At 47.0% G+C, this 18,084-nt stretch overlaps 1 protein-coding gene across 1 annotated transcript in view; it reads right to left on the bottom strand.

Moving 5' to 3' along the window:
• The window catches only part of MAN2B1 (mannosidase alpha class 2B member 1), a gene marked incomplete at its 3' end in the record, with an annotated part of 70,408 nt that extends 67,611 nt beyond the window's left edge, over positions 1-2,797 (bottom strand). The window contains exon 1 of the mRNA XM_082257196.1: positions 2,699-2,797. Within this exon, the coding sequence (XP_082113322.1) occupies positions 2,699-2,773 (75 nt within the window). The 5' untranslated portion in view covers positions 2,774-2,797. The remainder of the gene's footprint in view (positions 1-2,698) is intronic.
• Between the last annotated feature and the right edge of the window lie 15,287 nt (positions 2,798-18,084).

Raw genomic sequence — 18,084 nt, 5'->3', positions numbered from 1 at the left:
TAGATCCCAACCCATTACCCAGTCCATACCAGTATAGATCCCAACCCATTACCCAGTCCATACCAGTATAGATCCCAACCCATTACCCAGTCCATACCAGTATAGATCCCAACCCATTACCCAGTCCATACCAGTATAGATCCCAACCCATTACCCAGTCCATACCAGTATAGCTCCTAACCCATTACCCAGTCCATACCAGTATAGCTCCTAACACATTACCCAGTCCATACCAGTATAGATCCCAACACATTACCCAGTCCATACCAGTATAGATCCCAACACCTTACCCAGTCCATACCAGTATAGCTCCTAACACATTACCCAGTCCATACCAGTATAGATCCCAACACATTACCCAGTCCATACCAGTATAGATCCCAACACATTACCCAGTCCATACCAGTATAGATCCCAACACATTACCCAGTCCATACCAGTATAGATCCTAACACCTTACCCAGTCCATACCAGTATAGCTCCTAACACATTACCCAGTCCATACCAGTATAGATCCCAACACATTACCCAGTCCATACCAGTATAGATCCCAACACATTACCCAGTCCATACCAGTATAGATCCCAACACATTACCCAGTCCATACCAGTATAGATCCTAACACATTACCCAGTCCATATCGGTATAGATCCTAACACATTACCCAGTCCATACCGGTATAGCTCCTAACACATTACCCAGTCCATACCAGTATAGATCCTAACCCATTACCCAGTCCATACCGGTATAGATCCTAACCCATTACCCAGTCCATACCGGTATAGATCCTAACCCATTACCCAGTCCATACCGGTATAGATCCTAACCCATTACCCAGTCCATACCAGTATAGATCCTAACCCATTACCCAGTCCATACCAGTATAGATCCTAACCCATTACCCAGTCCATACCAGTATAGATCCTAACCCATTACCCAGTCCATACCAGTATAGATCCTAACCCATTACCCAGTCCATACCAGTATAGATCCTAACCCATTACCCAGTCCATACCAGTATAGATCCTAACCCATTACCCAGTCCATACCAGTATAGCTCCTAACCCATTACCCAGTCCATACCAGTATAGCTCCTAACCCATTACCCAGTCCATACCAGTATAGCTCCTAACCCATTACCCAGTCCATACCAGTATAGCTCCTAACCCATTACCCAGTCCATACCAGTATAGCTCCTAACCCATTACCCAGTCCATACCAGTATAGCTCCTAACCCATTACCCAGTCCATACCAGTATAGCTCCTAACCCATTACCCAGTCCATACCAGTATAGCTCCTAACCCATTACCCAGTCCATACCAGTATAGCTCCTAACACATTACCCAGTCCATACCAGTATAGATCCCAACACCTTACCCAGTCCATACCAGTATAGCTCCTAACACATTACCCAGTCCATACCAGTATAGATCCCAACACATTACCCAGTCCATACCAGTATAGATCCCAACACATTACCCAGTCCATACCAGTATAGATCCCAACACATTACCCAGTCCATACCAGTATAGATCCCAACACATTACCCAGTCCATACCAGTATAGATCCTAACACCTTACCCAGTCCATACCAGTATAGCTCCTAACACATTACCCAGTCCATACCAGTATAGATCCCAACCCATTACCCAGTCCATACCAGTATAGATCCCAACCCATTACCCAGTCCATACCAGTATAGATCCCAACCCATTACCCAGTCCATACCAGTATAGATCCCAACCCATTACCCAGTCCATACCAGTATAGCTCCTAACCCATTACCCAGTCCATACCAGTATAGCTCCTAACACATTACCCAGTCCATACCAGTATAGATCCCAACACCTTACCCAGTCCATACCAGTATAGATCCCAACACCTTACCCAGTCCATACCAGTATAGCTCCTAACACATTACCCAGTCCATACCAGTATAGATCCCAACACATTACCCAGTCCATACCAGTATAGATCCCAACACATTACCCAGTCCATACCAGTATAGATCCCAACACATTACCCAGTCCATACCAGTATAGATCCTAACACCTTACCCAGTCCATACCAGTATAGCTCCTAACACATTACCCAGTCCATACCAGTATAGATCCCAACACATTACCCAGTCCATACCAGTATAGATCCCAACACATTACCCAGTCCATACCAGTATAGATCCCAACACATTACCCAGTCCATACCAGTATAGATCCTAACACATTACCCAGTCCATACCAGTATAGCTCCTAACACATTACCCAGTCCATACCAGTATAGATCCCAACACATTACCCAGTCCATACCAGTATAGATCCCAACACATTACCCAGTCCATACCAGTATAGATCCCAACACATTACCCAGTCCATACCAGTATAGATCCTAACACATTACCCAGTCCATACCAGTATAGATATCCAGCATGAGATTTTTTTTCCCCATTGAGATCTGATGGGTTTTAAAAGTGTTCCTTTATTTTTTAGCAGTGTGTGGAGATTATATATATATTTATATTGATATAATTATATGAATGTGATGATATGGAGGAAGGGTCAGAGGACACACAGCGATCACTAGGTGTATACCTCTCCCTGTATACCTCCCAGTGTCCCCTGTGTGTCCCCCTATCACACATTCTCTGGGTATAGACAGTATATAGGAGGTTGATGATTCCTCCGCAGAGCTAGCACTCACCTCCTCCCCGCAGCCCCGGATCACAGGCACACATGCCAGCAGTATCAGCAGACAGATCCCCCGGCAACTCTCCATCCCGTCTGCCCGTATCTGATCCCCCCTCCTGTCCCCGCTGCTGGGGATTTATACCAAATCACATGACCTGTCAGCCTCTCCCCGGCTCGGCGGCCAATCACCGGGAGAGCACAGCTTGGTCACATGACCTGGGCTGCTGCTTGCAGTTACAAAACAGCTTAGCCGTTCTGCCAGCAGGGGGCGGCGGTGTCACGCTGTGTATGGAGAAGACAGAAGTAGGTAACACTGAGAATTCCCCTTTGTATATAGATAGAGGAAGTAGCAGTTTCTAATCAGTCACATTCTCAGTTTTGGTATCTTAGAAAATGTTTGTTCAGGGCAAAACAAAAACACAATGATAGATCAAAAGAACATTAAAGTGACTGTAAACAATCACTTTGTAAAACAACCCATTCAGTTTAAAATAGAAATGACAGGCAAAACATATTTGTATGGATACAAAAAAATACATTATAAATTCCTTTTTTCCTTTTTCTTAACCAGACCGGAGGATTTTCCTGCTTAATGACCAGGCCCGATTTTGCGTTTCGGCACTGCGTTACTTTAATGGACAATTGTGCGACGCTGTACCCAGATAAAATTGATGTCCTTTTTTTCCCACAAATAGAGATTTCTTTTGGTGGTATTTGATCACCTCTGCAATTTTTATTTTTTGCGCTATAAACAAAAAAAAGCGACAATTTTTAAAATAAAAACAATATTTTTCCCATTCTGCTATATGACATTCCCAAAAAAAAAAAAATATCAAAATTTTTTAACATTTTAGACCAATTTGTTTTCTGCTACATATTTTCTTTCGGTAAAAAAAAAAAAAAATTGCAATAAGCGTATTTTGATTGGTTTGCACAAAAGTTATTGCGCCTACTAACTACGGGAAAGATTTATGTCATTTTTATTGTTTTTTTTTTTTACTAGTAATAGCGGCGATCTGCGATTTTTTGCAGGACTGCGACATTGCGGCGGACAGATCGGACCCTTGACTGACATTTTTGACACTGTTGGGGGTACCAGTGACATTACTACAGTAATCCGTGCTAAAAAAATGGATTTTTGTAAGATCTTACCGTAAAATCCTTTTCTCTTAAGCTCATTGACAGACGTAGTCTTCTTGATTCTCAAGAGCTGGGTTATGTTGTCTCCGCAGGAGTAGGACTAGGCAGAATGACAAAACGTTCTGGCTCCACCCTAGGGGCAGTCCCTGAGGGTATATCCTCCCTCTCTCTGCTACAGGGAATCAGTTCTGTTTTAAAGCAGTACAGAGAATTTAACCCAACCCAACTCAATGATAGAGGGGCGGGTACTACGTCTGTCAATGAGCTTAAGAGAAAAGGATTTTACGGTAAGATCTTACAAAAATCCATTTTTCTCTATCGCTCATTGACAGACGTAGTCTTCTTGATTCTCAAGAGCTGGGACATCCAGAAGCAGTGCCACAAAATGAGGGGTGGGATTGACAGAATCAAAATCCAATCTAGAAGGCCCAACCGGAGCCAACCAGAAGTATCAAAGGACTCATCAAGTAAACAGATGAGACCTACCCCACAAATCCTCGAGGTAGACCAACAGTCTCCTCAAACAGTGGCCTGCAGGAACCTTGCAGCCAGAAGAGGCATCTGACGATGCCATCACATAAACCTTATACAATATTGTAAAGGTATGAACCGACTACTAAACAGTCGCCTTGAAAACCTGAACCACTGACGCCTGATGGCGGAAGGTCCAGGAAACTCTAAGCGCCCGAGTAGAATGCGCCTTAACAGGGAACGGGGGATCCCGACCCTTAGATAAAATAAGCCTATACCACCGTCTGTCTGATCCATCTAAAGATGGTCGCAGCAGAACAGGCAACCCCTTCTTAGGGCCATCCGTGATCACAAACAGTGAATCCGTCTTACAAATTGAATCCGTAGTATTCAAGTATATCCTGATCGCCCGAACTACATCCAAGGAATGCCATGCAAATTCTCGAGGATGATTGGGCTAAGGACATAGGAAGGACAATACACTGTCCTTAATCAATGAAACTTTGAAACCACCTTAGAAGGAAGGATGGATTCGGATGAAGAACAACCTTATCCCTATGAACCACCAGATCTGGGGAACAACAGGATAATGCAGCCAGTTCTGACACCCTGCGTGCAGAAGTGATAGCCACCAAGAAGACCACCTTCTGGGATAAAGTAAGCAAGGGAATCTCCCTGATATTTTCAAAGGGAGGTGTCTGAAGAACCGACAGCACCAAATTAAGATCCCAGGATGGTAACGGCGCGTGCACTGGCAGAGCCAGGTGTCGCACCCCCTGGATGAAATTCCGCACCAAGGAATGAGTAGACAAAAGCTTCTGAAAGAAGATAGCAAATGCTGAAACCAGACCCTTGATAACACTCAAGGCCAGCTTCTGCTCAACTCCCTGTTGCAGAAAAGCCAATATTCGGGCTACCGAATAAAGATGTAGATGGAACCCAAGGGATTCACATCACACAATATAAGACTTCCATGTACGATGATAATCTTTCTGGAAGTCGCTTTCCTTGTTTTAACTAGAGTAGGAATAACTGAAGCTGACAATCCCTTGTCCTTCAGCACCTGGGTTTCAATAACCAGGCCGTTAAAAAACCAGCGATCGTAAAGCAGGATGGAAGATCGGTCCCTGAGACAGTAGATCCTCCCTGAGAGGAAGTCTCCACGGGACGTCCGCCATCAGTCTGACCAAGTCGGCGTAACAAGCTCGACGAGGCCAATCCGGAGCTGCCAGGATTACTGGAATTCCTTCCTCCTCTATCCTGCGAAGAAGTCTTGGCAGTAACGCGAGAGGAGGGAAGGCATATATTAGCTGGTATTGCCCCCACGGGGCGATCAGTGCGTCTGCGGTTTCTGCTAGAGGATCGCGGGAGCGAGCCACGAATCTCTGAACTTTCCTGTTGAATCGAGATGCCAACAGATCCATATCCGGGGTGCCCCATCGTAGGCACAACTGGTGGAAAACGTCTGGATGGAGGGACCATTCCCCCTGATCCAGAGTCTGACGGCTGAGATAATCTGCCTGCCAATTTTCCACCCCCGGAATGAACACCGCAGAGATAGCTGGAACAAATCGTTCCGCCCAGCGAAGAATGCAAGCCACTTCTTTGGCCGCTCGGACACTCTTGGTGCCCCCCTGGTGATTGACATAAGCCACGGCCGTGGCGTTGTCCGACTGGATCCGAACCGGGCTGCCCTGGAGCTGCTCGGTCCAGTGAATCAGACAAAGTCTGATCGCTCTCAGTTCCAATACATTTATCGGTAACCTGGATTCTTCCGGGGACCAAAGTCCCTGGACAGATAACTGACCGAGAATTCCTCCCCATCCGGATAGACTGGTATCCGTGGTCACTGTCGTCCAATATATTGGCAGAAATGACTTTCCCTGGCTGAGCATCGGAGACCGAAGCCACCAGACCAGAGACTCTCTGGTCTGTTTGCTCAATCGGATCTGATTGTCCAGGGATTCCGGATTCCGATTCCATCTGAGAGGAATCTCTTGCTGAAGAATTCGGGTATGGGACTGGGCAAATGGGACTGCTTCGAAGGAAGCCACCATCAACCCCAGACCCCTCATGCAAGTCCGAAGGGAAGACCAGCTGTTGGTGGACTGCTGATTGAATCTTTCGGAGTTTCCCTACCGGAAGAAAAACTCTTGTCCTGACTGTGTCTAGAATTAGACCCAGATATTCGAGCCTCTGGGTGGGAACCGGAAATGACTTTTGCTGGTTCACCAGCCACCCGAATTCCTGTAAAGAAATCATAGTAATTTCTACGTCTTGTAGCAAGGTCTGAGGAGACTCTGCATGAAGCAGAAGATCGTCTAGGTAACCTAGAATCGATATGCCTCTTTGGCGCAGAAGTGCCAACATTGGGGCCAACACCTTCGTGAAGACCCGCTGAGCCGTGGCGAGACCGAAAGGTAACGCCACAAACTGATAGTGGTTCTCCTCTATGGAAAAGCGTAGAAACCGCTGATGTCCTGCGAAAATGGGAATGTGAAGATATGCGTCCTAGATGTCTATGGACGCTAGGACATCCCCTGGATGCAGAAAGGCTGCTACTGTGCGAATGGACTCCATTCTGAATCTTCTTATGAAGACAAAAGAATTGAGTGCCCTTAAGTCCAGAATTGGACGCACTTTGCCCTCTTTCCTGGGTATTGTAAATAGGTTTGGATAAAACCCTTGAAACCGTTCTGTCCAAGAAACGTGGACTACCACTCCTTGTAGTAGTAAATCTGTGACTGCTCTCCGCAGATCTTCTAAACGATCTGAGGATAGTCGGATATTGGAAGGGAAGAATCGCGCCGGTGGGAGAGATCGAAACTCGATTTTGTACCCTGACCTTATGACTTCGCAGACCCATTTGTCCGGGATTCTGGAAAGCCATGGATCCGGGACCCGGCGAAGACGTCCCCCCACCCCAGTTATGGGTGGGGGCGCACCTTCAGGCTTTGGACGGTTTATCTTCAGGTCTGGAGGGGGCGGGCTTTTGCTTGCCCGACCAACGACCTCTGACGCCTCCTGCAGGAGCTTTGGAGGACTTAGTTTTTTCACCCGCGGGACGAAAAAACCTCTTGTGAGCAGAAAAAGAAGGCCCTCGTCTTTGACGAGTTCCTCTACCTTTAAAATTTTGCGGTAAAAAGGTGCTCTTTCCACCCGTGAGATCCTTAATGATCTCATCTAAGTTGGCTCCAAATAGACGCTCTCCTAAAAAGGGGATATTAGCCAATGCTTTTTTGGAACCTTGGTCGGCTAACCAACCTTTTAGCCATAGTGTACGCCTGAGAACCACTGCTGAGACTGATGCTCGCGCCAATAATGAAGTGGCGTCTAACGCCGCATCACACACAAACTGTAACCCCTGTATCATTTGTTCCAACAATCTGATACCGCCTGAGGGACCTCTTCTAAGTCCCGGCGTAACCACTTGGTCCATACAGTTACAGCCTGCGAAACCAGACCAATAGCTATTATAGGTCTGAAAGCTGATCCAATCAAGGAAAACATGGTGCGAGATATAGCTTCTATCTTGCGATCCACTGGATCTTTAAAAGACGGAGCGTCTTCTAAAGGAATAACCGTGGCTTTATTCAATCTAGCAATTGGTGAATCCACCACAGGTGGTTCTGTCCATCTCTTAATGAGGGTTTCCTCAAACGGATAACGCCTGTTAATGCGTTTAGAAATAGTAAAAATGCGTTTTGGCAGACTCCATTCTTCTTTGATTGGATTGCCAAAACATTTGGGCAATGGAAAAACCTTCGCCACTAGATGCGCTTTTAGACCCAAAAGGGATCTCAGTTACAGCTATTTCTGACGGAATACCCTGTAATCTTAAGGTCCCTTGAACAGATACCATGAGTGCGTTTACCAACGCTTCCTCTCTGGCTATGGCTGATGCCGAAACATCCTCCTCACTGTCTGAAAAGACAGTACACGAGACACCAATACCAGATGAAGTACCTGCAACTGCAGAAATAGGCTCAGAGTCTGAATCCGAGGTTTCAGATAATAAGGGGTTAGGCGGGGGTCGCTTACTTGCGCCCTGTCCCTGACAAGCCACTTCCACCCGGGACACAAGCTTCCATAATAGCGGACAATGATTTAATCGTCAGTGGGGTGCTGGAGGATCCCGCAGACCCCTCGAGGGGATCCGGAGGAGATACATGAGTGGCAGGGTCCATGTTAATTCAGGACACCTTTGCCAGAAAACACAAAAAAACTTTTTTTTTTTTTTTTTTTTAAATAAAAAATACCTCTTTTTTTTTTTTTTTTTTTTTTTTTTTTTTATGTGTCTCCCCCTAGCGCAATAGCGCCCCTCAGAGTACCTGCTTCTCGATCCCACAGAGAGAGAGAGGGACCCCCAAGGCTCACCAACCGATGCAGTGAAGTTTCCAACCAACTGCAGTCAGCGTCTGTCTTTACAGACTGGAAGGAGCTGTTTGCTTTTTCCCGGGTAGAAGGCGTGGCTCCGCCCCCTGTGTACGCCTTCCGGCGTTCCCAGCTCTCCACGAGGTAGCTGGGCTCACAAAACATGGCCGCCCCCATAGAAGAGACATAAGACTCCAAAAACATGGCGGCCGGCGTGACCTGAGGACATACATGCATTCGGTCTACGGCAAAATGGCGGCGGACCGCCGAAATCGTTTTCCCAGCACATCCACCTGCACTCTGCTAAGAGGTGATATATGGATCTACAGAGATACACTACACATAAGGTAGGATTATACCTCCTATGTTTGCTGTAATGTTACAGTCTGCTGGGTAGAGTGTTAGCTCTTAAACCAAGTCCACTTCCCACAAACACAAGCTGTATTACAAGGGGGACTTGTAGTATCAGATATATACTGACCATATATGGAGGGGCCCATAATATATACTGCCTCATAACGAGGAAAAAAGGGAACGTTTACTCACCATACCGAACCGACAGGCACCCTCTCTTCACAATACCCTCTCCACCGGGGTGGGGGTTTGTGGACGCCTCGACTCTCTGGTCCCTGGCGTCAAAGCGAGACTTTTAACTCGCAAAGTCAGTCCCTTCACTGGGACTCCGTCGCGGCCGACCCAGCGCGGAGCTCTGGTCTGCACGCGCTCATAGGCAGAAACCGGGGTGACCACTGGATCTCAACATCCAGCCCGTCGCCCGGCCCCGCATACTTACTTGAATATGTCGCGGCCGACCAAGCGCAATGCCATGGTCTGCGCGCGCTCGTAGGCCGGCTGGGGTGACCACAAGTGTCGCCCAGTCCGGCATTTTTGCTTGAAGATCTCACAGGAAAAAAACACTGGAGAAAACTACCTAAAAAATGTCTTTTTCTTAAAGAAAAAAAGTCTTGCCAGGACCAAAAGATCCCAGCAAGGAACTTAGGTCCTTACTCCTGACTAGACAGAAAAAAACTGATTCCCTGTAGCAGAGAGAGGGAGGATATACCCTCAGGGACTGCCCCTAGGGTGGAGCCAGAACGTTTTGTCTTTCTGCCTAGTCCTACTCCTGCGGAGACAACATAACCCAGCTCTTGAGAATCAAGAAGACTACGTCTGTCAATGAGCGATAGAGAAATATGCACTGTTACTGTAATAATGACACTGGCAGGGAAGGGGTTAATACTATTGGTGATCAAGGGGTTAAATGTAAGCCTAGGGGAGTAATTCTATCTGTGGGGGAGTGGCTTGTGAGATGATCACAGAGACATGTGATCCTATATAGCAGGATAACATGAGCTCTGTGATCATTGCAGGGAGAACGACAGATGGCTCTGTTTACATCAGCCGCCCGTCCTCCTCTGTCAGCGGGGGAGAGATCGCCGGTGTCAGGCGACAATCGGAGCCACCTGACACACACACCGGCTCCCCGGCTGACGAGCGGGGGTGGGAGCGCGCCGCTGGTGGCGCTCGCTCTCCCCCTAGCCTCCTGAGAGTGAGCGAGCGACGTAGAGCTACATCACTTTGCCCAGGAGTCGTCAAGTGGTTAAGTGATCTTATTCTAAGGTGACCAGGTTTTTAAAATTGAATCCGGGGACATATTTTTTTTTTATTGTTAAATGGTAACCTATTTTGCAAACATATTTTCCTCAAATGATATATGCAGTGTATGTGGTATGTGTTTGTGGAATGATTGTATGATATATACGTTATTTCCCACATTTCGTCCATGAGATAAAGAAAAAGATACTTCTTAGAATTTTTTGAGCTATGACTACCAAATGTTATGACGATAAGATAGAGAAAAAAAACAGAGTGCAGAGTTCAGGAGTGCGTTAAAGAATGCAGGCCTAAGGAGCACTCAGGAGCGTGCTACATAAAGAATGCAGGGTTCAGGAGTGCATGCATAAAGAATGCTGGGTTCAGGAGTGCGCTACATAAAGAATGCAGGGCTCAGGTGTGCGCTACATAAAGAATACAGGGCTCAGGAGTGCGCTACATAAAGAATGCAGGGCTCAGGGGTGCGCTACATAAAGAATGCAGGGCTCAGGAGTGTGCTACATAAAGAATGCAGGGTTCAGGAGTGCGCTACATAAAGAATGCAGGACTCAGGAGTGCGCTACATAAAAAATGCAGGGCTCAGGAATGCGCTACATAAAGAATGCAGGGCTCAGGAGTGCGCTACATAAAGAATGCAGGGCTCAGGAGTGCACTACATAAAGGATGCAGGGCTCAGCTGTGCCCAGCAATGCAGCCTGACCAGTGCCCATCGATTGCAGCCTCACCAGTGCCAAGCACCCAGCAATGCACCCTCACCAGTGCACATCGGCCAATACAGCCTGACCAGTGCTCAGCAATGCAACCCCACTAGTGCTCAGCAATGCTCCCTGACCAGTGCCCAGCAATGCAGCCTCACCAGTGCCCAAGAATGCAGCCTCACCAGTGCCATATGACTACCAAATGTTATGACGATAAGATAGAGAAAAAAACAGAGTGCAGAGTTCAGTAATGCGTTAAATAAAGAATGCAGGTCTAAGGAGCACTCAGGAGCGTGCTACATAAAGAATGCAGGGCTCAGGAGTGTGCTACATAAAGAATGCAGGGCTCAGGAGTGAGCTACATAAAGAATGCAGGGCTCAGGAGTGAGCTACATAAAGAATGCAGGGCTCAGGAGTGTGCTACATATAGAATGCAGGGCTCTGGAGTGCGCTACATAAAGAATGCAGGGCTCAGGAGTGCGCTACATATAGAATGCAGGGCTCAGGAGTGTGCTACATAAAGAATGCAGGGCTCAGGAGTGCGCTACATAAAGAATGCAGGGCTCAGGTGTGTGCTACATAAAGAATGCAGGGCTAAGTAGCACTCAGGAGTGCACTACATAAAGAATGCAGGGCTCAGGTGTGCGCTACATAAAGAATGCAAGGTTCAGGAGTGCGCTACATAAAGAATGCAGGACTCAGGAGTGCGCTACATAAAAAATGCAGGACTCAGGAGTGCGCTACGTAAAGAATGCAGGGCTCAGGAGTGCACTACATAAAGAATGCAGGGCTCAACTGTGCCCAGCAATGCAGCCTGACCAGTGCCCATCGATTGCAGCCTCACCAGTGCCAAGCACCCAGCAATGCAGCCTCACCAGTGCCCATCCAATGCAGCCTCACCAGTGCACATCGGCCAATACAGCCTGACCAGTGCTCAGCAATGCAACCCCACTAGTGCTCAGCAATGCAGCCTTACCAGTGCCCAAGAATGCAGCCTCACCAGTGCCAAACAATGCAGTCTCACCAGTGCCCAGCAATGCAGCCTGACCAGTGCCCAGCAATGCAGCCTCACCAGTGCCCAACAATGCAGTCTCAGTCTCACCAGTGCCCAGCAATGCAACCTGACCAATGCCCAGCAATGCAGTCAATGAACGGCGTATTTTTTTTAAAACACATACACAGACACAGGGGCAGACAGGATTACTTAACAGGCCAGACAGGCTGGTATAAAGTGGCTTAATAATCACTTAAAAAGGGGAAGTTGAGATTCCAGGGGGGGGGGGGGGGGCATTTGCCTCCCCTTGCCCCTACCTGCGGACGCCCATGGGGGCACAGATAGCAGACAATGATGGGAAGGAAGATTTTGTTCATTTGCTGGGTTTATTGTCACTTTAAGATCCACTAAAGGGAGTTCCAGTTTTACAGAAGTAGAATCTGGCTGACCTCGCACTGACAGCAGATGGTGAGTGGGTGGCATCCTTGGTTATCAGGTGATGGCTCATGTCCCTGGGGCAGCACTTTGTGATTGGAGTGTAAGGGCTCCCATGGCTCAGAGGGGTGGGGGTACCAGACTTGGAAACCCTGGGTGATCCTATCCTATGTGAGCATCTTCCGGAAGAGATCTCAATGTCTCCGCGCTCCAATGAAGAAAGTGCATTTTTTTACATCTGTCTGCGTTACTGCAAGGGAGATTTATCCTCACTTCCTGTCCTGGGTACATTCTTTTTACCAGATAGGAAGTGAAGGAATCTCTCTGAGGCTGGCCATACATTATACAATCTTCTTGTACAATCTTCCTTTAGATTTACCAAAACCATATAATATGAGGTCAGACATAAATTCTTTCAAATTATATACAACCTTGCACTACATAGTTGAAGGTAAATCTAAAGAAAATTGTATAATTGATGGCCAGCTTAAGGCTTTTTTCACATTGGCGGTACTGCTTACCAAAAATGTAGATAGAACCGATGCACTGCTATGGTAAGTTGAATATCGCCAACATAAAATACACACTGATGAGTGAAAAATTGCGAATTGCTGCTCCCACCTAGTTCAATTACTCATAAACCTGACAAATATATTAATGTAAACGTGAAAGAGGTACTGCTTACTAGAGATCGACCGATTATTGGCAAGGACGATCTGCACTTTTCCCGGCCCCCGAGATTACCAATATTGCCGATATATCGGAAAGTGCTTGTACAGGAGAGATGCCTGCAGCTAGAGGTATCACCCCGGTACCGGCGTCCATAGCCAACGGTCGGCTATCTTGTAATGACAACCGATGCGGCTGAGAAGCTGCCATTACAAGGAGCAAGAGGGGACGTCCCCCCCCCACTACCTTTCGCAGCTCGTCCGGGTCTCCCGTCCTACAGCGAGACCCGGGCAACCAGCCTGCACGGCCACCGAAGACCTGATCAGAGCCGCATTCGGCTCTGATCGGGTCTCTATGTAAAAACCCGGAAGTGATGTCATGACCTCACTTCCGGGTACTCGGCGCCAGATTCAAAAAAATGACAGCATTCAAAACGGCCAAACTTTGCGTTTTGAATGCTTTTAAGTGCAGAGGAGAGGTTTGGGGTCTTATAGACCCCCAGATCCCTCCACAAGAGTACCTGTCAAAAAAAAAAATTAAACTGCCGCTCAGCCACTGCCGCCAATCTGAAGAGCCCTAGTGGAGCCTCCAACTGCTATGAGGCTCGGTTCACACCTATCCGTTTTTTATCACTTTTTGCAGAAACGCACCACAGTCAATTTACCATGGTTTCCTATGGGACACCTTCACATCTATACATTCTTTAGCCGCTGCTTTTTTGAAAAAGGGTCAGCGACTTTTTTTTTATAAGCAAAACGGTGCATTTTTGGTTCAATAGACTTCAATGGAGAAGCTGCAGGAAAATCATGTAATGCATTTTTGCCGTAATTTGCGTTTTTTTTTTAATTCTGCTCAACAACAAATTAGCCTAAAAAAAAAAAAACGAAAGCATAAAAAATGCAAAACGCCTAAAAAAATGGGAAAAATGCATGTGCAAAAAACGCACTGAAGAAACGGATCGAAAGCAAACTGCATAGGTGTGAACAAAGCCTAAAGCCTACAAGGAGTTCTAATCCTTCCCCACACTGTCCTAAATTAACCACTTGCCGACCAGCCGCCGTAGTCGGCTCTATTACGGGAAACAACGTACCTGTACGTCTCCTCGTGTAACAGATAGTGGGGAGGGGGGAGCGCGCACGCGCTGCCCAGGTACACGCACCGATTGGCCAGTGCTGTGTCACAAAAAATGGCCTGGTCATTAAGGGGCGTAAAACCTTCCGCTCCTTAAGTGGTAAGGAAAACGCTGTGGCTATGAACACACTTTATTGGGCGCAGACAATGACAGGTTCACTTTACAAACCTGTATGAAGCAGAATTTGGAGGCTGCCATTGCAGACCTTTCCTTGAAAAATGCTCCTCATCTGGCTGCCCCTATATTTAGTTCTTTGAAGTCTGCCAGAATTCAGCAATTAAAAACTCCAGATCTCAATACAAGTTTAGGGTCAGTGGCTTGAGGTGTCTAAGTGCCAGGAAACTGCAACCATGCTTCCTTTATTGCTGGGACAGGAAATTCTAAATGATAATTAAAAAAAAAACCCTTCTATTTATATTCAGTCTGCGTGTTCACAGGAGCAATGCAGATTCAGAGAGCATTTTCACAATCATAGTAAATTCACCAAATGAATATTAATATGTTATTTAGATTAGCTCCGTAGATGGAGGTTTGCATAAAAATCAGCCATGGTAACTTAATATTGTGCTTTTATTTATTTATTCATTTTTTTTTCAGCAGTCAAACCAAAACTTCCATTACATCACCCTGAGGGTCTTCATAGTAGATCAGTGGGTCAGCTCTAGATTCAGAGTAGCCCCCGCTCCCCCCCAAATGCTCCGGCACTGCAGCTTCTGTTGCTGATGGCTGGTAGAGGTGAATTGGAGATCTTCTTCTTCTACTACAGAGGCTGGCTGGGAAAATTGAAGGCTTGGGCTTGAATATTGCCATGAAGGGTAGGATATATCCTTGGCAGTGAAATGCTGTAGGTAAAGGACTCCACTCACAGGGTGCTTCTCCCTGCACAACCATATCATACAATGTTCGAACATAATACTACAAGTCCCATCTGCCACCATGGCAGCTGAGACTTGTAGAAAGCACGACAGCGACTCCTTCCTGTAGTTCAGCAGCACTACATCCAGCCAGGACTGTACCTCTGTAGGAAGCCGAGCATTACCCCCAAAAATGCACCAATCACACTTACAATGTTCAGCAGGCCTAAATGCAAAAATTGAATAAATGCACATTTGTTTATTTAAAAATGTGGATGCATTTATTACATTTTTTTGAAAGAGTGGATTATTAATTTTAAAGAGTACCTAACCCCAGAACTAGAATGTAATATACTGCAGTGTACTGGTCCTCACATGTGGTGGCTGCATTAATTTTTCTTTTCCAGGCATTTTTTTCCCTTATACTTTTGTAGCACCCTCTTAGATAGGTGCTAGGAAGGAGAATAGTTTTCTCTGCTTGCTTAAGGCCCCTTTCACACAGGCGGACCTGTTCAGATCCGCCTGTCCGTTTTTTTGGCGGATCTGAACGGTTCCTCCATGCATGTCTATGGGGGATCGGAGGTCAGCGGAGACATGTCCGCTGACATCCGATCCGTCAAATCTGGACGGATGGAAACCCTATTTTCCATCCGTCCAGCGGATCGGATCAGATGAGAACGGACTGACGGTCCGTTCCCATCCGATTTCCCCCATAGAGATGCATGGGGAACTGACAGCTGTGTCTCCGCACACAGCGCGGAGACACAGCTGTCATCCTCCTGCTCAGCGGGGGATCGGCGGCTCGATCCCCGCTGAGAAAAACGGAATCCGTCTGACGGACGGATAGTGTGAAAGGGGCCTAACAGGGGAGCAGCAGGTAAACCATAGTCTGCTCCATCTGTTTATCAGGGATGTCTGATCTGTAGTTAGGCCTGGTGCATGTGTCCATGTGTGATTCATCTGGGCTGAGGGAGTGTCCCTACTGTATCCAATAGGGGAGCCTGTTGGACAGTGGAGGAGACCCAGCCAGTGACACAGTGGGTTGGCACAAACAGTGATGCATCCTGGGATATGTTATAAAAGCCAAGTGCACATGTGACAAGGGGTCTTTGGGTGGGAAGCCAGGTCACGGGAGGAGGGTGATGGCTGTCTCTCCTCCTGTTTGCTGTGGAAGGTAGTCACAGGCGGTCGGTCTAGTGCAGTGGTCCTCAACTCCGGTCCTCAGGGCCCACTAACAGGCCAGATTTTAAGTATTACTTTGGGGAGATGCAGACTAGAGTACTGCAAACACTGAGCAGCAAATTATATCACCTGGGATGTATTTCAGTTATCTTGCAAACCTGGCCTGTTAGTGGGCCCTGTAAGCCAGGGTTGAGGACCACTGGTCTAGTGGACCAGGAGTGTGGAGCTGAGTCAGGAGGACCAGGAAAGCTGACGAGTGGAGCTGAAGGCAGAGCAACCTTGGGAAAAACAGTGTCCATGAATACCAGGAGGCTTGCCAGGGGTCTGCCCAGGAAGGTGACCACTCCAGTGGAGTGTCAGTGGACAGGAGGTCAGCACACACAGCAAGTGAGAAAGGGGGTGCCAAAGTTAGACCCTGAAGAGTAACGTAAACAGGATCATACTTTCTATCTTCACTTCAGTGGCAAGGTGAAGCAGCGGCCTTGCTGCACACACTACAGTCAGTTGTCCTCAGAATTGTGCATAGTTCATAGTTGGAGTATCCCACTCATCCCTTCTCCCTTCCCAGTTCTAAATAAAACACAAAAAAACAAAACCCCTGAACTGTTCATTGTCTAAGCAAAGTGTTTAAAGTGAGAAGTTTCCACTGACTGTTGCTATGGGTAACCCAGGGGAATTTAGAAAGTGAAATTCTCAGCAGTCACCTAGGGGGTAGGGCTACACTTTCATCTGGCAACCCTGCCAGTAACACCATTTCTGTGCTATGGTGACTACGTTCACTTACTATACTGTATTTGAAAAGCAGTGTTGTCACCATAGGATAGAAAGTGTGTTAGGACCGCAGTACACCCCCTCTCTTCGTGTCCGTAACTGTGGAATAAAAGTTTTTTTTTTTTCTACACTTACTATATAAAAACGAAAAAAAAAACCACAACACCTTTTGTTGATCTATTTAAAGTGAAGCTATACCCAAAGGGGGGGGGGGGAATTCCACTTTAAGCACTCCTCCCCCCCCAAATATGCCACATTTGGCGGGGGTAACAGGTACCTAGTTTTGACAGGTACCTGCTCCCCCTTCCTCCTTGCAATCTTCTGGGACACGTCACAGGTCCCAGAAGATTGCCCGACCAACGAAGCCGCATGCGCAGTGCACACCTGGCTGTGAAGCCGCAAGCTGTCCCAGCTGGGTGCCCACACTTGCAATGCCAGTGCCGCAGAGAGGAGAGTGAGAGAAGCGCTGGAACCTGGGACAGGTGACTGTTTATTAAAAGTCAGCGGCTACACTGGCTATAGGGTCCAGGTATCGCCTCACATAGCCAAATGCATAACTAGAGAAAAACCATCAGAAAAGAGGAGTAAGGAAACAAAATGTCAGTGGCCTTCACCTGTAAAACCCTTTCTGTTTTGGAGGTTGTCTAATTATCGCCCATCTGGTGCACCTGTTAATTTCATTAACACCAAAGCAGCTGAAACTGATTAACAACCCCCTCTGCTACTTAACTGACAAGATCAATATCCCAGGAGCTTAATTGACTTGATGCTGTACTCTGATTAAAAAGTGTTTTTAATTTTTTTTGAGCAGTGTATATACAGAAATCTGCAAAGTATTGCACCCGTGGTCAGTGGTTTCAGATTGTGGGTGCAATGCCAGGCTCCTGCACATTCTCCCTCCAGCGTTCTGCCACCTCCATACGGGCTTTCAGTTAGAAAGCTTGAGAAAAATTAAATTCAATGGACTACAACCGTACTGATGATCGCACTTTTAGTCCACTAAGAACTACAAGTTGTCTGCCGCGTTGGAAGATGGGACTTGTAGTTTATTCATTCTTAGAGCCT

This window comes from Pelophylax lessonae (genome assembly GCF_965119305.1).
Source record: "Pelophylax lessonae genome assembly, chromosome: 4".
Classification (NCBI taxonomy): domain Eukaryota; kingdom Metazoa; phylum Chordata; class Amphibia; order Anura; family Ranidae; genus Pelophylax; species Pelophylax lessonae.
This window is presented reverse-complemented; position numbering and strand designations above follow the sequence as displayed.